The sequence below is a fragment of the Danio aesculapii genome, chromosome 13, assembly GCF_903798145.1.
Source record: "Danio aesculapii chromosome 13, fDanAes4.1, whole genome shotgun sequence".
NCBI lineage: Eukaryota > Metazoa > Chordata > Actinopteri > Cypriniformes > Danionidae > Danio > Danio aesculapii.
In genome coordinates this window covers 21,593,848-21,616,582 of record NC_079447.1, presented here as the reverse complement: position 1 = coordinate 21,616,582, position 22,735 = coordinate 21,593,848, and the positions used below count along the sequence as shown (strand labels likewise).

The 22,735-nt window shown below is 36.9% G+C and overlaps 1 protein-coding gene across 3 annotated transcripts; it reads right to left on the bottom strand.

The window, feature by feature from the left end:
* Nucleotides 1–415: 415 nt before the first annotated feature.
* On the bottom strand, nt 416–22,532 carry sertad4 (SERTA domain containing 4). 3 transcript variants are annotated; one of them, XM_056471058.1, is made up of 4 exons: nt 21,896–22,532; nt 6,523–6,691; nt 6,200–6,327; nt 416–3,784 (listed from the first exon to the last, which is right to left on the bottom strand). In XM_056471058.1, the coding sequence occupies exons 2-4, from the start codon at nt 6,674–6,676 to the stop codon at nt 3,041–3,043; spliced, it is 1,026 nt and encodes a 341-aa protein (XP_056327033.1). In that variant the 5' UTR covers nt 6,677–6,691; nt 21,896–22,532; the 3' UTR covers nt 416–3,040. The 3 variants fall into 3 exon arrangements, with proteins under 3 accessions (XP_056327033.1, XP_056327032.1, XP_056327034.1); XM_056471057.1 differs by having other exon boundaries at nt 21,890–22,531; XM_056471059.1 differs by having other exon boundaries at nt 416–3,781; nt 21,890–22,531.
* Nucleotides 22,533–22,735: the final 203 nt, after the last annotated feature.

The following is a 22,735-nucleotide window of genomic DNA, read 5'->3' as shown; positions in this document are numbered from 1 at the left end:
AACACTGACAAACAACGACAGCACAGAAAAGAGAACTCGCCGAATTCCATCACCTCACGTCTTCTACAGAAGCAATGCACTTCATAAGAGCATCTTGTCTCAGGGTGTGTTCATAATAATAACCACTGAGTGTATGTGTACATGTGTGTGGCCGTGGTGTGTGTGTGTGTGTGTGCGTGTGTGTGTGTGTGTGTGTGTGTGTGTGTCTATGTTTGCCATGAACCTTTTTTCGCCTCAGGGGATCCCAGACTGCTCTTCCAGTAAACATTGTTTCCATAGTGATAATGGAGAAGAGAGGAAGAAAGTGAAAAGGTGACAGCAAGAGTAATAAGGGAGAGAATGAGTGAGAGAGAATCCAAAGAAATAAGCTGTGTGCCAGATATAATCACATCAGAAGGAGATAAGGGAACATTGCGAGCTCGGGATCATTCCTTTATTCTTAACACATTTCACGAAAACACGCACACACATTCAAACCCGAACAATGTTTAAAATTTGATTTCATTTCCTACCAGCATTGTTGCCTCTATAAGTTCTGCTTTTGTTTGAGGGTCTCTCGTTATGTGCTTTTAGAAATAATAAAAGAAATGTAGAAAATAATGCATAAACAGCTGATATAAAATTAAGAACTGCAAGAAAAAAAAAGCTTTGGTAGTGAATCATTTTCTAATTTGTACCAAGAATCACTTGAATTAGTGAAGCCCCCCAAGACAACAGATTAACATGGACACTGAGGTATCTTCGTCTGTGATAGAGCCACTTAAGAGTTTTTTTTTTCTTAAATATGTGAACGCATGAAATGCTAAGGGTGCTAAAGAGAACAAGATTGTTTTAAACATTATTTAACGCCTCATTCTGGGCCTCATGCATTACTGGTAAAAACCACTGCATGTGAATGTGATGATCGTCATGGCATGCATTTTTCAAGACAAGTGCTTATGATATTAACAAAAGTCAATTTCAGATATTTTATGGTAACACTTTACAATAAGGTTCCATTAATGTTAGTTATCAACATACAACAAACAATGAACATTCATCTTCGTTAACATTACTGAAAATAAAGTTGTTCGTTGTTAGTTTTTTGTTAACTCACCGTACATGAAATGTTGAAAAGCACAACTATGGATTAATGCAGTAAATGTTGAACTATATAAATGCTGTGCATATCAAATATTGCTTATTCTTATTTCACGTTAGTAAATACATGTAGGATTCCTGTAGGACACAACTAACATTAATGGAAGATTATTGTAAAGTGTGAGCCAGTGTAATATTACAAATTTTTTAAAACAAATTCTGAATGAGTTTGAATCTCTCTTTGTCACTTTACATGGTGCCCATCGTTGTGGATTACATCAGTCATAAATATCCACAAACACTGCAAGATTATACAAGAGCATTTAAGGCACAGTGTGGTCATTTTTGAGACGAGCAATATGTGACCCTGGACCACAAAACCAGTCTTCTGTTGCGCTGGTATATTTTTGGCATTAGCCAAAACACATTGTATGGGTCAAAATGATAGATTTATTGATTTTTTTTATGACAATATTCATTAGAATGTTAAATAAGGATCATGTTGCATGAAGATATTTGGTAATTTTTTTTACTGTAGGTATATTATTATTAGTAATATGCAATGCTGAGAATTTAATATGGACATCTTTAAATGTGATTTTCTCAGTATTTATGTAGGGTTGGGCTAAAATCGAAATCTCGATTAATTGAACTTTTTAACTTGATTGTGATTAATGAACAATTATTTTATTGATTTATTTAATTTTTTTGCCCTCATAGTTCACTGACAGGTTTTATACATAAATATGCTCACATGTTACATTAAAAGAGAGATTTTTGAATGAAGGGTTCATTACTTGATTTTAAAATAATTGAAGGAAACACACACTATCTACTATCTATGATTATTTATTGAACATCAACGTTGAACAACTGAAATTAACACACATTGCCTAAAACGAGCAGTCACTTTTTTCTTATAAAAAGTGAAAATAAATAACCTGCACTTTTGGAAACAAAATAAATTATTTTCAATGTTTCTGAAAGTAAGGGTAGGGAAAGTAATCGAAAAAAATCGACCTGGAGAAGTTCTATTGATAATAGCTTCTGAATGTTGATTAATCACCCAGCCCTAGTATTTAGATTGTTTTTTAACCCTGAGATTCTAGATTTTCAAATAGGTGTATCTCTACCAAATATTGTCCTATTCCAACAAAGTATTCATTAGGGGTGCCCAAACTTTCTTTTGAAGGGCCAAAAACCAAACTTGATTGAGTGTGTTTGGTCGAAGGTAAATATACCAAACTCTATTCCATTAAATTTGCCATGGGTCATTTCCAAATTTATTTAATATATATAAATAACTAGAAAACATTGCTTGATATTACCTGATGCAGAGTATATCTTTTAATTTTATAATGAACATATTACAGTTAAAAACATTTCATAACATCTCATTTATATCAGAATGGGGTGACACTAGTCAAGCTGCTCCTGTTTTTGCCTTGATTTGCTCACCGATGTCTTCTGCATTGTCCTCTATCTGTCGAATGACAATATTTTTGTATTTTAAAAAAATCTAATTAATTTACAAACACGTCATTTAAACATTTAATTTCAGTTTGCTTTTTCGTAGCTCAGCAATGAAACAAACCAAAAAGGTTATGTTAAATTAGAAATTACGATCTCTGTTAAAGGCATTTGCTCCAATCCTTCCCATTATTTTTCCTCTCTTCTCAGACGGGATGGAGGGCCACATTAAAGGTTACCATGGGCCAACTTTGGCCCCCGGGCTATAGTTTGGCATCTCTGGTATACATCAATAGAAAGCTTTGTAAATATGGACACATATGACTGGGTTTGTGGTCAAGGGTCGCATATGTAAATTCAGTCCTTGTTGGTACAAAAAGTACCTAAAAATTCAAAACTATTAACAATTGATATTCTGCTTCGTGGAACTGATCTATTAGGCTGCAGGAAACCAGTTTCTTCCATTGTTTCCACAGCAAGTGCTCAGTTGTTATTTTCCTCTTATGTGAGCCCTTGCTAGTGTTCCATGATGTCTAGTACCTATAGTGTCTGAAAGCCATCGCTGTGAAACCTCGCCTCCTTTGACCCTCTCTTTCCCCTTTTCTCTCTCTTTCTCTAGGATTTTGTCATCCCTGTGGCTCTGCGACCGGAGACTGTCCCATGTCCTGTTCTGCTCTCTGGTTTCAGCTTGGCACATGGCCAACACGGGACACACCTCCTCCTCCTCTTCGTCATCACTGTCCTCCTCTTCCTCATCCTCCTCCTCCATCAGCTGTGGAAATCGAACTAATGATGACGATGATGAAGATGATGAAGATGTTGATGATGAAGGGTGAGAGTTGGAGTACACCTCCCGTTCATACACAGACAGGGGGAGCTGGAGGTAACGTCCGGCTGCGTATAGACAGCAGCAGGCAGGGACACACTCGGGCCCTTCCTTCCTCATCAGACGTAGTCGTTTCCGGTATGACCCCGGTGGCGTCATGCAGGGCTGCAGGGCAGGAGGGGAGAGAGGTGTATTTGTGGCTGGGGTTTGGAGGGGGAATGGTGTGGTTGTCGGACCTGACGGAAAGCACCAGTCGCTCTGGAGGAGGATTTCGTTTCTGAGACGCCGGAGAAGGTTGTTGATGAGCACGGATCGCCGTAAGAAGGACTCGGGGTCATCCATAAAACGCAGCTTCTCCAGAGAGAGACGGAGAATGTGAGCACGCTCCTCCAGGACTGGTGACACCTGCTGGCTCGGAGGACAAAATGAGCATTAATAAGTGAAGGTCAGTTAACTTCATAGGTTATTATGGGGAGAAATGTTTGGTTTGGTTTGTTTTGTGTTATTTTTCAAAACAAAAATGTTTAACATTTTTTAAACATAATTGAAAAAACATTAAAGGTCCTCTGAAGTGCTTTGAAATGTGCATTTTTATTAAATGTTTAATCTCAACTAAAACATCAAGAGAGGGTGGGACATAGGGACCGATCACACTGAATGCACTTTTTGCGTTGAGAGGAGCCTTTTTTGAATGATTATGTGTCCTGTGCACCTCATGTTTTCACAGCCCCGTTTTTGCCGTTGCGCTCTGTGCGCTTGCACTTGAAAACAAGTAAACTTTGAGCAGAAAAAGCATGTTATGTCAGCTCGTTCTTTTTTATTGTCAGCAAAAAAGGCAGTGTGGTGCGCCTCGCGTTTTTAAAACGGAAAAGCTTGTTCAGTGTGATCGGCCCCATAGTGTACCTCCTTCCCTTTACAAAAAAAAACAGCCAATAGAATTTTGTTTTAATCACCGCTCTGCCAGTGAGTGTGGTTAAGCTCAAGCACATCAAATGTGACGCGTCTTGAAGGGGGCGGGGCATGTCAGATACTAGGAAGCATTTGATTGGGCATGATTTGATGAGAAACTGAAGTATGGGGTGACGTGAACAAAACCGTTGAATCATTTAGAGATGTAAAACTACAAGCTCTACATGTTTAAATGTTACATGTTTTATATCTCCTAAACATAAGTTTTTTCACTGTTTTGGTGCGCACTAGCTTATAGATATTGTAAAAACTAACAATACTGATAATAACATCTAAAAAACTTTATTTTAATTTCATGGGACCTTCATTCATTCATTCATTCATTTTCTTTTCAGCTTAGTCCCTTTATTGTAACTTATCCAGCATATGTTTTACGCAGCAGATGCCCTTCCAGCTGCAACCCATCACTGGGGAAAACCCATACATTCCCATTCACACACATACACTACAGGCCATTAAAGCATACCCAATTCACCTATAGCGCATGTCTTTGGAGTTGTGGGGGAAACCGAAGCACCTGGAGGAAACCCACGCGAACATGGGGAGAACATGCAAATCCACACCGAAATGCTAATTGACCCAGCCGAGGCTCAAACAAGCGTCCTTCTTGCTGTGAGGCGACAGCACTACCTATTGTGCCACCGCGTCACCTTCATGGGACCTTTAATGTGAAATCTAAGTTTGAATAGTAATACAGTTTGCTAAATAATGCAAACAATATAATTTAAAATGACTCATAAAATGTTGTTTTTGGGTTTAATGTTGCCTATAATCATACAGCTTTCTAAGAGCTGAAATTTAATTGGTTTAACATAAGTAAACTTGAAAACGCAGTGGCGCAGTAGGTAGTGCTGTCGCCTCGCAGCAAGAAGCATGTTCTTCCTTGCGTTCGCGTGGGTTTCCTCCGGGTGCTCCGGTTTCCCCCACAGTCCAAAGACATGTGGTACAGGTGAATTGGGAAGGCTAAATTGTCCATAGTGTATGAGTGTGAGAGAATGTGTATGGGTGTTTCCCAATGATGGGTTGCAGCTGGAAGGGCATCCGCTGTGTGAAACATACGCTGGATAAGTTTGCGGATCATTCCGCTGTGGCGACGCCAGATTAATAAAGGGACTAAGCTGAAAAGAAAATTAATGAATGAATAAGTAAACTTCACAAATGGTAAATATATTTGTGCATCATTTAACAGAAAATATTTAAAAAACAAAACATTTAAGGTGCTGTAATAACAATTGCTCTACACACTTTTTGCAGCAAAATCAAGTAATTTCCATTTAAAATCCAAATCATCTAAAAATGCACATAAGCGTGAAAAGCGTAGTTTTACCTAAAATAAGTTTTGAAAATGTGTTACAACACTATTGACAATATAAAATGCATGTTTATTTTATTAATGTGACTGCATTTTGAGCTAATATACTTCTTTAATACCCCCAGTGTTTACAAGTTTTATAATATATATATATATTAAATATAACTATTTATTACTTGGTGTTATGTACAGTTGAAGTCAGAATTGTTAGCCCCCCTGATTTATTAGCCCCTTTGTTTATTTTTCCACCAGTTTCTGTTCAACAGAGAGAAGATTTTAGTTAGTTTTAATAAATCATGTCTAATAACTTATTTTATCTTTGCTATGATGACAGTAAATAATATTTGACTAGATATTTTTCAAAACACTAGTAGTCAGCTTAAAGTGTAATTAGGTTAACTAGAGGCAGGTCAGGGTAAATAGTTATTGTATAACAATAGTTTGTTCTGCAGACAATCGAAAAAATATAGCTTAAAAGGGCTAATAATTATATATAATGCTATATATTATATAGCAGAGTTATGTAGAGGTAGCAGACTCACAGTGTGACAGTAACTCCTGAAGCTCAGCACAGGTTCTTCATCCTCCACAAACTTCCTCTTGAAATAAGAAATCCGTGACACGGCCACACGATCCATCACATGATCAGGAGCTCGTCTGTAATGAGGCTCTGGAGAAAAGGTTCAGACAGAGCTTCATTAATAGTCTGTGTCTTCTAAATCAAAGACTTGTATGAAGAGAATTTCTGCTTTGCTTTTGTTCCAAAATTGGGTAACAGATTTTTTAAATGTCTACTTTTGAACAGAACATCATCAGCTCCAGCCCAATGTAGTCTTTTTTTAAAAGAGCGAGATTAGATTCAGACCTTCTACGAGCCCTTGGGTTTCGCCCCCTGGTGGTGAAGGGTTGGAGACACAGCTTTTACTGCAGTGTTCAGATTCCCAGATCGGTTGAAAGATTGGTGGCGGGGATTCAGTCTCAGGCTCACAAAAGGGGTTCATTGATAAGACCAGAGCCATGGTTTCACCTTAGTTCTGTAAAAAAAATGCACAATGAAATCATTATCTTAAGAGAAGAGTTTTTTTTTTTACCACAGGTTAAAATTTGATCTAAATAGTTTAAATACATCAGCATTGGTTCTGCCGCTTCAGTGCCATTAACAAATCCTCTCCTGTGGCCTAATAGGGTAGTAAAGCGTTCATCAAATGGGTACTTCAGAATTTTATGTTTTTAAAGTAGTTTGCATACTCTTTGAGCTCTGTGAATTTAGATATCCCGCTCTTGTCACATACCGTTTTTTTGCCTATATGCTAATTAAGAATATGATACAATCACACTTATGTCATTACAATTTGACATATTTATAAATATTTACATACATAATATATTTTTATTAAAATTTACATAATTTTACATATACATTTGTTTCTTATGGAACACAAAATATCACTTTTTTGTTTGTTTGTTTGTTTATCTGTTTGTCTGTTTTGGGGTTATACTCTTAAAGTCTGGTTCAGTACTGTTTTGTTCACTGTTGGTTTTCATCTTGCAGGGAAATTTGTTCAGTCAAGAGGAAAACAGCTAATAAATCTTTTCTTCTTCTTTTAAGAAAATCTCTCCTGTGAGGCTTGTTGTCAGGGTTAGAGTTACAGTGTCCTAACTAGACAATTCAACAACAAACAATTTGTTTGTTTCCAGCAGATGCTAAACAACAGAAATATAGCCATTCAGACATGCAGAATAGTTCACAGCACTCCTAATAATACTGAGAGGTCTATTATCTAACTAATAAATGTTAAACCTCATAAACATTATTAAAAGTTCAAAGTAAGTGAATGATATCCATTATATAATAGTTATTAATTATTATATTACTTCACACAGATCTAACATTCACGTTTAAAACATATGTATGCCAGTTAGGATTTCATTTTCAAGATCTGCGATAAACTATCTGCTGATGCTCTCAGTGTGGCTGTAAAGTCACACAAAATTATATTCAACTCATTAGCACATAATTAGCACCAGAGGTTATCATTGTCATTGTAGTTTATGTTGTTGTTCCAGCTGTGAAGTTGCAGAAATAGAAACTGTTTCTAAAATAGACTTTGTTTGTCGCAGATGTTAGGACAAAAACTTTGATTAATATACCTTTTATCATGTGCTGCGTGATAAGGAAGGAAATATACATTTTGCACAGTCTAAATGTCTATTTCTATGTAATATCACCATGAAACATGAACAAAAGAGGTCTTTGTTATGTATTTTTACCCTTAAGCCTACTTCTTAGTAAACTTTAATGTTAGTAAATTTTTTGCTTAAAACTCAAATTTTATTTTCGTATTTCTTCTAAACCAACTAATCCTTCAATGGCAGTCTTTTCAAAGCTTGGAATACATTTGTGAAAAGTTTACAAACTGAAATGTGCCACTCACATTAAGATTGAATTGAAATGATCAGAGACTTAAAATAAAGACATAAGTTTCAAACATCGAGACTCATCTAGACTTTTTCTCACTGGGGAGCAAGTTTACAGTTGTGAATGTTACAGTATGTTTTCATAGTACAATGAACTCCTTTATCTCAGTGGATCAAGCACAATTTGAATCCTCATTATGACCTCTTTAAAGAAAGCAAGCTCTCAGCAACACTGCACACGGTTCTTTTGTAGAGTTATTTCCTCTGTGTTTGAAGATTATACTAACAAGGCATTTGAAAAACACACGGAAACCCTTTAAAACAGCTAATAGAGCAAAACCACACAAACACACCCACTAAAACACTCCGATAACGAGATAGAAAGTGAACAAGATTCAATAAAAACTGCTTAGAAAGGGAAGGTATCTGTTTGTGTGATCTCTCTTTAATCATTTTGTTCTCTGTTCTGCCACACACACACACAGTGACAGAAGAGAGAGAGAAAGGGGGAAAGTTCTGGATGACTGCCTCTACAAAGGTCATTAATCTTCACTGACAATTTCACACACACACTTTTACTCATATGTAGTGTGTTCAGTTGGCACATATTGAACCACTGTTACACCAGGCTGTTCTGAACAACCAGACACAATTCTCACATGACAACAAAACAGCATTTGTTTGTAATTGTTTGGGATGTCAGTCAAATCAAAAGAAAATAATTAATAATTAAGGGTTCACACAAAAATGATCATTTATTTAGTTACAAAATTGTGGCATGGTGGCTCAGTAGTTAGCACTGTCACTTCACAGCAAGAAGGTCGCTGGTTCGAGTCCCGGCTGTGTGAATTTGAGAGTTGTGTATGGGTGTTTCCAAGTACTGGGTTGCGGCTGGAAGGACATCCGCTACATAAAACATATGCTGGAATAAATGGTGGTTCATTCCGTTGTGGTGACTCCAATAAGGGACTAAGTCAAAGGAAAATGAATGAACAAATGGTTACAAAACATCTATGAGTTTCATTTTTCTGTTAAACACAAAATATGTTCTGAAAAATAAAAAAATAACCACAAACTTCCATAGTATGATAATCAAAGTTAATGGTTACAGGTTTCCAGCATCTTTAAAAAATGTCTTCTTTTGTGCTCATCAGAAGAAAGACATTCAAACTGGTTTGGATCTAACAAAGTTTTGGGTAGGGCTCAATGATTTGTTTTTTTCCTAAAATAAAAGTCACGATTGTCTCACGATTCTGTAGATCTAAAATAAAGGTTAATGAGTAGCCTATTATTATTTTTATTTCTTAAACATATGGTAAGACAACAATAATAATATTAGGCCTATGTGTAGGTCTACCATTGATTAAAATGTGAAATTTTTGCAATAAATATCGCCCATACATAAAAACCAATTCTAGCAACATTTTAGTTGTGCAACAGCTCTCTTGGAGGTGTTAGTGTCAGTACCGTAAAAAAAAACATTATAGTATTTACTATTAATTACTTTAGTATATTTTCATGTGGGTGTCTGACAACTGAAAATAGATCTGGTAGCAGATATCGCAGCCTCTGTTACTTTTTTACCTTAAAGTTTTTTTTTTAACATTTATTATTATTATTTATTTTGTATATGCGGGTTGGCATTTTCAAACTTTGATTCCATTGCCTAATTTCTTAATTGTTAAATGACTATAATTAAATATTCATAAGAATAAAATATTATGTGTTCTTTTGAAGAGTTTACTTGCATTGTGATGATAATTCTGGCATGATATAATGAGTGGAATAAAATGGCTTTAAAATGACAATAATATCGTTTATCGCAATATATTTTGGTGCAATATATTGTACAACAAAAATGGCATATCGTGACAAGCCAACACCATTTAAGATTAACATGCAAGAGTTTTTGCGTGAATATCCTCCGATTATTTAATCCATATACTCATTAGGGGTAGTGTTGAGGAAAGTTACTTTAGAAAGTAATGCATTACAATATTGAGTTACTCCCCCAAAAAAGTAACTAATTGTGTTACTTACTTTTTATGCTAAGTAATGTGTTATATTACTTTTGCGTTCAACTTATTCCTTACGTTTGAGCGGGCGGAGACATTTGAATCTTTTTGGCTCGAGACTTCCGGTCTCACTTGCGTCCATTCATTTTTAGACATTGAAAACAATTTGCTATACTTCTTGATGTTGCAAACTTATATTTTCTTATTATATTATTCTTCTTAGTCTGTATATGCAAACACGTGTTTGTAGAGCAAGTAGTTTGATCGTTTTCTGCTGTTTATTATTCCTAGTAATTTCTCCCATAGGCAACTGAATTGGAAGTTCTAAAACAACCGCAAAATCGAGCCCACTTCCGCATTGAAAAATAAGCTCAATTGAGGAGCTCTGCAATTAACAACAGACTGTGTAACCTATACCTACATTTACCTTTAAAAAAACACAATCATTTAGGATAATGTTATCTGAGAACTTCCTGACCCCAGAGCTACAGTATACATGCCGTATACAGATTATTAAAGGTTTAAAGCTACTTTTGTACTATTTGTCTTAAGTAAAATCACTGTCCATTGAGACAAGCCCTTTTATTGTTCTTTTATTGACTGCATGATTCATCGTGACTACTTTAATTTAAATTCAGCAATTAATTTTTTTTAATCGAATTAATTAAACTGAAAAGTAATTTGCGTTACATTTTCAAAGAAGTAACTCAAATATTATTATTAAATTTTTAAGTTTGTTACTTTACTTTACTAGTTACTTTGTTACTATACGTTATCCCCAACACTGTTGTTGGGTATGATTATTTTTTCAGTAATTAATGGCACTAAATGAACAAATAAAATATAATATAATATAATATAATAATAATAATAATTCAATATAATTCAATATAATATAATATAATATAATATAATATAATATAATATAATATAATATAATATAATATAATATAATATAATATAATATAATAATAATTCAATATAATATAATATAATATAATATAATATAATATAATATAATATAATATAATATAATATAATATAATATAATATAATATAATATAATACTATTGGTAAAAAAAATAATGCAGACAAACACAAATAAGGCTCTTCTTGCAGTAATCTTAATTCAGCTGTGACAATAACCCATCCTGTATTTAGTCTGTGTCCGCAGGGTTTGGATCACACTGAGCTCATGTGAGCGAGACGTGTTTAATCAGAGCAGATCCCGCTCTCCTCCTCTCCCTCATACTGTCGTTACCTGTTTCTCATTCCGCCCACAACTCGCCTTTGAATTTACGCTTTAGAAGACAGAGAGATGACACAGAGGCAGAGCTCACGCACACACATAAGATGTCTGTCTGTCTTTGTCTCTTTGCTCGTTTTGTGCCTTTATGCACTCTCCCTCTCTCTCTCTCTCCCCATTTCTTCCACTTTCCTTTTCATGTGAAGAAAACATAAAAAAGGTGCTGGATCTGTAGGATTTGCACCTCATCAGTCACACACATGCACACATATCACAGCATACAGAAGGGAGTGTGCACTAGAACTGTGAAGCTCAGTAGATGCTAAAACTACAAATTATAAAACACAGTTGATGCTAAAAGCAGACAGAGAGAGCGAAAGAAAAAAGAAAGACAGAATGAGCGATCCAAACTGAGAAATCATGTAAGGGATAAGCTTTCCGTCGTGCCTTTGTGGTTTTTCCGATGCGAAAACCACAATTGCAGGTTTCCATTGAGGTAATGTCATTTTTGGCTTAACTCGCTATAACCAAAACATACAAAGCTCATGATGCTTTTTACTGGATCATAAAAGCTGGTAAAGCCCACTCGCACATTTCCTTAGCTTCATCTTAATGGAAACATATTACATACAGCAAAGTCTTACTCTTTTTGCTTGCCAAGGTTGCATTTATATTTATTCGTTCAAAATTAAAAGATTAACTTTAAGCAATCATTATTTCAGTCTTTTAGTCATACGATCCCCCATAATTCATTCTAATAGGCTGATTTTATGCTTAAGAAATATGATTATAATAGTTGAAAACACACTGCTTAATATTTTTAAATGCTTTACTGGATTCTTTGATGAACAGCAAAATATTTGAAAGAATTTTTTTGCAACATTATACAATCATCATCCCTTTTTGATTAATTTAATGCATTATTCCTGAATTTATATCTATTAATTAAAATCTAATCACCCCAATCTCTGAACAGTAATAAATATATTATACCAATTCAATTCATGTTTATTTCTATAGTGGTATTACAATGTAGATTGTGTCAAAGCAGGTTAACATAGACGTTCTAGTACATTGAAGATGTGTCAGTCCAGTTTTCAGAGTTGAAGTTCAGTTTAGTTCAGTTCAGTGTGGTTTAAATTTCACTGCTGAAAGTCCAAACACTGAAGAGCAAATCCATAGACTTCAAATGTTGACTGCTATATTTATGAATCATTTTGGCATTTGAGGACATTCTCTAATGCCTTTAAAATCAGATTTTGGGGACATTAAATGTCTAAACTTATAGCTTGTTATGAACTGCAGTGCAAAATATACTTCAGTTTATATACATATGCAAGGGTCTGCTGTAAATGTCAGCCTTTATTAATAAATTAGAAACATTTAGCAATGCTCCATGCAATTTTTCCCTCTGACACCATAATCATATTATTTGTTGGTGCCATTTTATGTGTTACGTTCTTAGTGTCAAATTTTAACTCTTATTATAATATTGTGTGGCACGGTGGCTCAGTGGTTAACACTGTCGCCTAACAGCAAGAAGGTCACTGGTTTGAACCCCAGCTGGGTCATTTGGTGTTTCTGTGTGGAGTTTGCATGTTCTCCCCATGTTCATGTGGGTTTTCTCTGGGTGCTCCGGTTTACCCCACAATGCAAAGGCATGTGGTATAGGTGAATTGAGTAAGCTAAATTGGCCGTTGTGTATGTGTGTGCATGGATGTTTCCCAGTGCAGGGATGTGGCTAGAAGGGCATCCGCTGCGTAAAACATATGCTGGATAAGTTAGCGGTTCATTCTGCTGTGGTGACCCCTGATAAAAAAAAGGAACTAAGCCGAAGGAAAATGAGTGAATAAATAAAACAATGCTACAAATGACATTCTTTCTCAGCACTTCAAGTCAAAACATGTCCTGTATTTCCCATGCTCTTGTAAGTAGGCTTAATTAAATTAATTTAATAAACCGGGGATTAGTCGACTAATTGCTTTAATGAATGACTACTGGTCAGCTGAAAAAATCTTTAGATCGGGACAGCCCTAGTCTGCAGTCAGTATTTGTGATGTAAAATTGGTCATCAGAATAGTACAGTATATGTACATATTGTATATACGCACTGTTAATTCAGTTCATCTTTATTTGTATAGCGCTTTTACAATGTAGACTGTGTCAAAGCAGCTGAACATTGAGTTCTAGTAAATTTAAACTGCTTCAGTCCAGTGTTCGGAGTTGAAGTTTAGTTCAGTTCAGTGTGTTTTAATTTTTACTGCTGAAAGTGCAAACACTGAAGAGCAAATCTGTCGATGCGCGGCTCCACAAGGCCAAAACTAAGCAAGCTAGTGGCGACAGTGGAACAAACTTATCCAGTTGACCAAAGTGAAGGACAAAAAACCTTGAGAGAAACTAGGCTTAGTTGGGTACAACCAGTTCTCTTCTGGCCAAACTTCTTGTGCAGAGCTGCAGTCTAGGCTGAAGAACGCTGGGCGTTCATTGTGGAGTAGGTTGCCGGCGGGTGTTCAGGTTGGCCCACGGGATCAATGCGGATATATGTGGTTGATCTTTGTATCCACATACAGTTTGCACATTTTAAATAAATTTTGCACCACTCAGTTTGTCCACATGGTGTCTGAGATGGAAAAAAATTGATGAATGCATCGGAATAGATTTAAAAATATTAGCAACTCCAGTTTATGCAAACAAAGATATTTTTGTGTCGCTCATAACTTTTTTTTGAGAGGAGAAGAGCAGACACTGGACCCATATGAATCCTTATAATGCACATGCGGTTCACAATTTCAAACGGAAAAGTTGTCCATGTGACTGTGTATACACTCACCGGCCACATTATTAGGTACACCTAACTAGTACTGGGTTGGACCCCCTTTTGCCTTCAGAACTGCCTTAACCCTTTGTGGCATAGATTCAACAAGGTACTGGAAATGTTCCTCAGATATTTTGGTACATGTTAACATGATAGCACCCGGTGTGGTGTTCTGCTGCTGTAGCACATCCGCCTCAAGGTTCAACGTGTTGTGCATTCAAAGATACTCTTCTGTATACCTCGGTTATAACGAGTAGATATTTGAGGTACTGTTGCCTCTCTATCAGCTCGAACCAGTCTGGCCATTCTCCTCTGACCTCTGGCATCAACAAGGCATTTGCACCCACAGAACTGCCACTCACTAGATATTTTCTCTGATACATTTTCTGTAAACCCTAGAAATGATTGTGTCTGAAAATCCCAGTAGATCAGCAGTTTCTGAAATACTCAGACCAGCCCGTCAGGCACCAACAACCATGCCATGTTCAAAGCCACTTACATCACCTTTCTTCCCCATTTTGATGCTCAGTTGGAACTGCAGCAGGTCGTCTTGACCATGTCTACAAGCCTAAAGGCATTGGGTTGTTGCCATGTGATTGGCTGATTAGTAATTTGTGTTTACAAGCAGTTGGACAGGTGTACCTAATAAAGTGGCCGGTGAATGTATATAGTATACACTTATGTACAGTTGAAACTTCAAATGATGGTAAAAAATATACTTTGGGGACTTAACTTGATGGTTAGTCTACCAGAAAATTTAATCCTTTTAAATAATTTGAACAATTTGCCTCAGTCAGTAGAAATTAAGCCAGAAGAGAGACAGAGCAGACAGAAGGAAAACAAAACACTGCACAATTAGTCAGGTTATGAGAAGGGTTTTCTGCATCAGCTCATATCCTGCTCTGCTTTCTGGAACGCAGGCTGACAGATCATTCAATATGTCCAGTGAAAGCCGACCACAAGCTTGTTCTTGGCCTTTGAGGCAGAGGCTTGCTGGCACAATCACAGAGCTTCAGAGTCATCATTAACGCTATACGCTCTGCCCACACGGCCTGACCCAGAAACAGACCTATGATTTATGAGAAACATGAGTAACTGATATAAACACACCAGTTCAGAGATGGCAGTTATGACAAAATATGGAGGTGTTGTGCAGAGACTCACTCATGGGAACTGATGACTTTCTAGTGAAAACTATATTAAGAATAAAAAATACTCACAATGTGTATTTAACATTAAAGAACTAGTTTTAACAAAAATTAATATTAGACAATAAAATTGTTTCATACCTGGTTATAACTAATGCACTATATAACTTGTTTTCTAATTCCAAATTGCTGTTCACTAAAATCTTCATAAGCTTGACGTCAGTAAATTCAAAATTTATTAATTATCGTGGACTAGAAACATGACAAACTTTGTGTCTTCACTCATCATCATTTGCTGTCTGTAAAGTACAAATGAAATCAAAATTAACCATATGATTTTGTTAGCTCACATTGCAAGTTTGTGGTGAACAATTCATTTGTGCATGTCATTACCATGCTTAACCACGTCCCTCCAACGGTCAGTTTTGACAACAAACAGAAATGTTGAGCAGGAGGTGTCTGTTAGATTGTATTAACTCATTCATTCCTTTGGCTTAGTCTTTATTTCAGAGGTCGCCACAGCAGAAAGAACTACCAACTATTCCAGCATATGTTTTACAGATGTGCAGGAACCTATTTTTGACCAAAACAATGTAAATGGTATTTTTACTAGTCTTTTTGTAAGGATATTGTGAAAAATGCCTATTTCATTCATTCTCTCAGAAAGGCTCTCAAAGTATGCGTGACTGAAATACGACATCCGGTGGACAGTAACAGACTACGAAATGAGAAGCAGATTCAGTTTCACATGAGGTTATTAATTAGCCAATTATCTAAATATTACAACCGTAAACATTAGGTGAGCTGGTTACATAGTAATTCTGTGTCCTAACAACACGCTACATGATGAGATATGCAGTTATATGCAATTTGGCTGTTTGCACAGAGACGAAACATGACAGAAATTTAAATACAGCCATTCAGAAGCACAGAATAAGCACTCACTGCACTCCAAAGAAATGGTACGGTTTATAATTTAATTAATACATATTAAACCTTTTTTAACATTGTTAAATGTTGATGCTGAATCACCTATATGAGTTGGCTTGTGTTGAGTCACAGTTCTAAAGTTCAATTTCAAATGGTTTATTTTATTTTCAATATCTGAGGTGCACTACCTGCTGCTGCTTTTAGTAGTACGGCAATAAATGTCATGTAAAATGGTGTTTAAACTCTAATATTATTTGCATTTAACACTGAATAAAGCACGTGAGGTGTAGCTGAGGTGATCATTGTTGGCTTTCTGTTGTTCAGCTGCAAGAAAGAGAAGCCGTTTCTAAAATCTAAATTTCAGGTGTTGGTTAGAACAAAAAATTCTTTTAATATGGAAAATATCCTTTCTATCATCACTTAAATCAGCCTTTAGGCTCGATAGTCAGGCTCTCTCCTGTCGATGACATCAAACTGGCAACCTGCGCTTGCGTGTGTTTTAAACCAGGCTTGCAATACCTAGTTCAACCACTGGGTGTTAAATTTACATACTGCACCTTTAAGTTGTATAAACCAAATTATAGTACTTTTAGGGGCCATTCACACACACAACAGTTTACAAAGCAAAAATGCAAACACAGGTATTGGAATGGGGAATAATACACAAAGACATGCGACAAATGTTTTTACAACTTGAGCACAGTACTTTTAGAATGAAAATTGCACGTTTTTCATATAAGACAGTTTAATAGAAAAATAAGTCTGAGTGAACATCATATAGTCATTGGAGCAACTTAAATTACTTTGATAATTCAAGCACACATGCTGAATCCACACTGACAAAGAGTCACTCAGTAACATGTGTGAAACACACCCTGCTGAAGTGACTCCCCAGCATACCATAAGGTGAAAAGACGGGAGCAGAGACTTTGCCAACTGTGAGGCTGAAACACACACAGTATATACAAACACACACTTAAACCTCTTCAAGAACTATTATCCGTCTTCTCTGAAACTGTTTTCTGTCTGGGCGCTGGAAGCATTTATACCATATGTGTGTTTCCTTAAGAGTACAGGACTTCCATTCAACAGTTTGGGTTAAAGCTTTCCATGACCTGAATCTATCAGCAAGACAGAGGAGGTTTATTTAAGAATCAAAATGTTGCGTTGGGGATCTGAACATATCCTGCAGACTGTAATCTAGGTCATTAGATAGTCTCTTTCATTCTCACATGCACAGACAGAAATGTGGGCAACACCCAGTTGAGGAGGTAAAACATCCATCCAAACATGTCTCGCACACACATGCAAAGGAAAAAAAAGAGCTGGAGGAAAAATGAAAGAGGGAGAAAAAAAAGAAAGAAGTAGGAACACCCTTCACGCTTGCCAAAAGCTACTCAGCTTGTCTAGGTTACATCCAACTCAGAGGGAGGGAGAAAAAAGAGTTACACCATGTCTGCACTGCAAGTGGACAGATAAAATAAGAGAAAAATTATGTGGACTTCAGCCAACAGCCCTGCATCCTGGCATTGGTGTGTGTGTGTGTGTGAGCATATGAGCGTGTGAGGTTAGCGCTGTAATATGATCGTGTTGACACAACGCCACATCAGTACTGAAGGAATGTTCTGGCTACCCATGCATCCCTGCTGCTAAGAGTCAGACCCTGAGGCTGTGTGTGTCTGTGTGCGTTTGAGACAGAGGGAGGGCAGCACGTGCTCTGTGTATACTCTAAGGAGAAGGCTAATCACATCATTCGTGTTATAGTTCAAATGAGTGAGATATTAACATCACTGTGAGCTCTGATTTATTTTTATGTGGTGATTGTGATTTATGTGTTTAGAATAGGGTAATTTGGCCCCCCAAAAAAACTACATCTCTGTACTTTTTGACTGAATTGCGATATATTTTTCACTGTTGTTTTTATATTTCCACATTAGTGAATGTAAAATTGTATCATTACATTCCAAGAAATAATGCCTTTTAAAGTTAAATTGACCAAACTATTTTAGTTACATTATAATATAACCACTTTACATTTACTGACTACTATTAAATAAATATACTTTCATGTAAAAAATTCTACATATGGCACACTTATTGTATAACAACGAATGTTTTGGCAAAATATGTTTTAGTAATGATTATTATAGTTCTGTGCTCCACCTGTTTGGCATACATGTGTGTTAGTTCAATGAAGATTATCTTTTAACAGATTATGCATTTTAATTTAGCATATTTATTAATATCAGTCACTGAAAACAGCCTATCTGTTGTCCAATGCACTTTTTTTTGCCTGAAAAAGTAAAAAAACCCTCATCCATTTTTTTTATAAATCAAAAAAATAATAAAGAACATCACATTACTTGCATTTTTAAAGTCAATGTAATGTGGACAACCCAGGCTCATTCTGATTACGTACCCTATATACATTTTTGGAGATCACCAAATACGTCCCAAGAGCTTTTTTTGCAGTTTTTGTTTTTACGAATCCACCAGAGGACGCTGTGCACACTTTTTCAGATCTCAGATTTCTCTTCCGAGTGCCATTCGCTCCTGCTGTTCTCACGTAAATCCACCAGAGGCCACTGTTGACTGACTGACTGACTGACTGACTGACTGACTGACTGACTGACTGACCAACCCACCGATACCCCCACCCTCCTCCTTCCCTAAACCCAACCAATTGTGTTTTAAAAAAGCACAGATTGACCCACCCACCCACTTCCCTAAACCCAACCGACAGTGTTTTAAAAAGCAATCCATAAAAAGAAAAGCCCCCTGATTTTTAACACGTTTTCAGATTTTACCACATTCTTATCCTGTTATTTACTTGTTTATTTTATTTTTTAGCTTTTGTTTTTGTCTTACCTGCTTTCTGGATCCGTTATTCACTGGAATCAAACCCCGTTGTCATTGAGTGGGGTTGGGGTTTTATTTTTGGGTTCTTTCTTTCACTCACATCAAACTAACCAACAAAATCTCACGGCAATTCGTAACTGTTTGATTTCGTTCTAATTTGTATGAAATCGTACGGTCTTATTTGTACAGTTTAGTATGATTTGCTTATCCCCCAATGACGGTTGGGTTTAGGGGTGGGGTTGCGCCTGCTTTTAAAAATCGTGCATTTTCATACAACTGAACATAAAATAGTTGAAAGCTGTGGCTAAAAAAAATTTCGCCCGAGACATCATCAGAGAGTAAAAACAAATTGTCAGATTTTGAAGAAATGACCAAAAACAAACTTTTTTTTTCAAAGGATTAACTTGCAGGGGTTAACTGTTTACCTCAAGACCAACAATGTGCATTATAAACTTAGATTTCACGCTGACTTTAAAGTGTGAATTTTAACAGTTGCTTGCCAAGGTAAATCATAAATATAGAAACAATTTAAATATTGGAATAACATAAAATAAAAAAACAGCATTTGTCTGAAACCTAATTTTCTGTAGCATTAGAAATGATTATTATAATTATAAAATTCTTTCATTCAATTTCATTTGGCTTAGTTCCTTTATTCATCAGGAGTTGCCACAGCACAATGAACCGCCAACTTATCCAGCATATGTTTTACACAGCGGATACCCTTCCAGCTGCAACCCAGTACTGGGAAACACTCATACACTACAGACAATTTAGTTTATTCAATTCACCTATACTGCATACCTTTGGACTGTGGGGGAAACTGGAGCACCCGGAGGAAACCCTCGCAAACACACGGAGAACTCCACACAGAAATGCCAACCGAACCATTCGGGACTCGAACCAGCAACCTTCTTGCTGTGAAGCGACAGTGCTAATAAATGAGCTACCGTGCCGGCCTAATTATAATATATTACTATAATACATCATTATCATTACTATGCTACCATTTTATTTTATTATTTTATCCTTGCTTAATACTAATTTAAAGTATTAATTGTGTTTATCTGGACAATGAGGAGCGTTACTCAACAACCACACAAGAACCTGTTTTTATAAAAGTACTTTCGATCAGATTGTGCAGCTCACACTATAATTTGCTGACAGTACAGTTCTCACCACATACAGTATCTAATGTGCATCTGCAGTTTATGTTGTGGGTGTCTGAATGAGGTGAGTCACTCCAGAGCGTGATTGAAGGTTTGACAGGAAGATGATCAGTACAGGATGTGCTGTGTGTGTCCCTCCCAAACCACAGCTTTCTGAAATGGCCCTGGTTGAAGTTTTAGATGATTACGAGCAGCCCGCAGACTCCTCACAAGTCTCTTGAAGTAAATCCTCACCGTGCCCAGACACAAATGACTGGAACGGACTGATGAGAACCACAGGCGGTAAACGATTGCGTGGGTTTTCCTTTGTGCCTGCTGTAGATGGAGGGATCAATGTGTGGCGGTATGCCAGACACTCTTAAACTGGCACAGTGATCTCAGGGGGAATACCCACAAACACACACACACACACATACACATACTCCTGCCCCCCGGCACCAGGAACAGATGCCACAGCCAGCGTAGTGAACCCATCACTTGATAATGAAGCAAGAAATAATCCCACTCACACACACATACCACGTACAATAGCGCCGCTCTCTTACACAACAACAATAGCCTCACACATACAGATTGACTCCAGACTTACACTACGCAGACACCACTGCTCAATTCTCCTGTGCAGCAGTAATTGCGCATTCATGAGGACAAATATTCACACTCTGTGTCTAACTATTAACTTATTGTGCTTTCATCTTGTACAATTCATCTCCTTGTAAGGGAATCAAGCTGTAACAGCTCCCTGCCCTTACAGCACGCTCTCACACACACACTCACAGAGAGAGAGAGAGAGAGAGAGAGAGAGAGAGAGAGAGAGAGAGAGAGAGAGCTTGAGTGTTTTGATGAGTGAAAGGAACTGTGTATTTGTGTGACCTTACTGACATTAGTTTCTTTAGAGATTTAAAGAGTATTTGGGCTCAGTTTTACAAACTGTTATAAAAATGGAGGAAATGAGAAATTAATTTAAACCAATCTAAAAGTTGAATATGGATTTTTAATTTTTACAAATGTATTGAATTTAGTAAGTAAAAATATTTAAACGATTCAGTTAAATACAAACTAAAAAACAAAATTTTATTACAATATTATAAAGAGACCAGATTAAATAAATATTTTATAAATAATGAATATAAAATATGAATATATATATAAACAATAACATATTATTTGCTAATTTAAAAACATTTATGTCTGACTGCAGGATCATTTAATACAAGTTAACTAGTAAATGAATTGTAATTAAAATGTTACAAAGGTACCACAATGTTTTTCAATATTATGACAAATTTTAATATATAGCATTTTAATGATTATTTTTATTGTAAATAATAAAAACATGCCTTTAAATCAAAAGCATGACCATTAAACTAAATAATCACACATAGTGACTGCAGGATGTAATCCACTGACTTCACCTTGTGCGTTCTTTATAGTGCATATGTCAATTTCATCAGTGAAACTTCACATAAAATGCAGTAATCTGTGTGTACCCTTGTGGCTGAACCCTTAAAAGATCATACGAGTATAGTTGCTCTGTGTTGGCACTGTGCCATGTCTGTCTGCCTCAGGAGGCTACTGGTGTGTAACTCATTTTGATATTCGACTGAATAATGTTTTATTTTTCTTGCTTACCTTTACCTCAGGAGTTGACTAAATCAGAGATGTGTTGTTTATATGTGAAGCGCAATCAGTCGTGTCGCTCTCTGTTTTCCCTCTCGTTCCGCTCCTGTGGTCCCGCTGGCTTCATCAATAACTACTTATCCACGATCCATCAGCGCGAGCCTCGCCGACTTGGAGAAATCGATAGGGTTTCGACAGGGAAAGTATCATCCAAAGACGAGCAGTCAGTCAGTCAGTCACGGTGTGAACAAAGCCGCTGTGATGTGACGGAATCTCGGCTGCGTGTCCGCACAGGTCGCGTCGCTTTGTGCCTCAGTGACCTCACCGGCAGACGGTGCGACGTCGCTGCGTTTCTTTTCAACGGGACTCGTTAACGTCAGTGGACACGAGCAACGTCGCCCCATTCCTCGAAACAAACAGAAAACAGCAGCAGATTTTTTGCTCCGGATCAGTCTCGTCCCAGCAGCAGTACCTTCTCGGCGGTTTGCGTGTGTGTTTGTGTGCGCGTCTGGTTTTGGTCAGAGCAGAGGAGCTGCGTTTAACTTGCGCCGGGAGCGCGCAGTAGAAGTGGAGCGGGCGGGCACGAGGCCAATCATCTGTTAGACATTTCCCTTTTCAGGAGCGCTTTTCTCCGGTCTTCCCTATAGAAGAGGTGGAGTGAGTGAGTTTTTTGGCTCTCTGGCTGCGGTTCAGGTCCCGCCATCACCCCCTGTCCTGTCACGCGCACAAACCTATACAGTAAAGACCCATAGACTCTTTTGCTTAACGCACCCGTTAGAATCTCACTGTGGGTGGCATGTGTGATTTTTGCATTTAATTCAATGTTATTTGTAAATGACCCACTGGATTTTTAAAAAT

Bases quoted from the DNA above. Each gene is read 5' to 3' on its own strand.
- sertad4 (XM_056471058.1), bottom strand. From the start codon at position 6,676: ATGGCTCTGGTCTTATCAATGAACCCCTTTTGTGAGCCTGAGACTGAA. The intron at 6,328-6,522 runs GTCTGAATCTAA...CCTTTTCTCCAG, and splicing joins AACCCAAGGGCTCGTAGAAG to AGCCTCATTACAGACGAGCT. The intron at 3,785-6,199 runs GTGAGTCTGCTA...CCTCCGAGCCAG, and splicing joins TCAGGAGTTACTGTCACACT to CAGGTGTCACCAGTCCTGGA.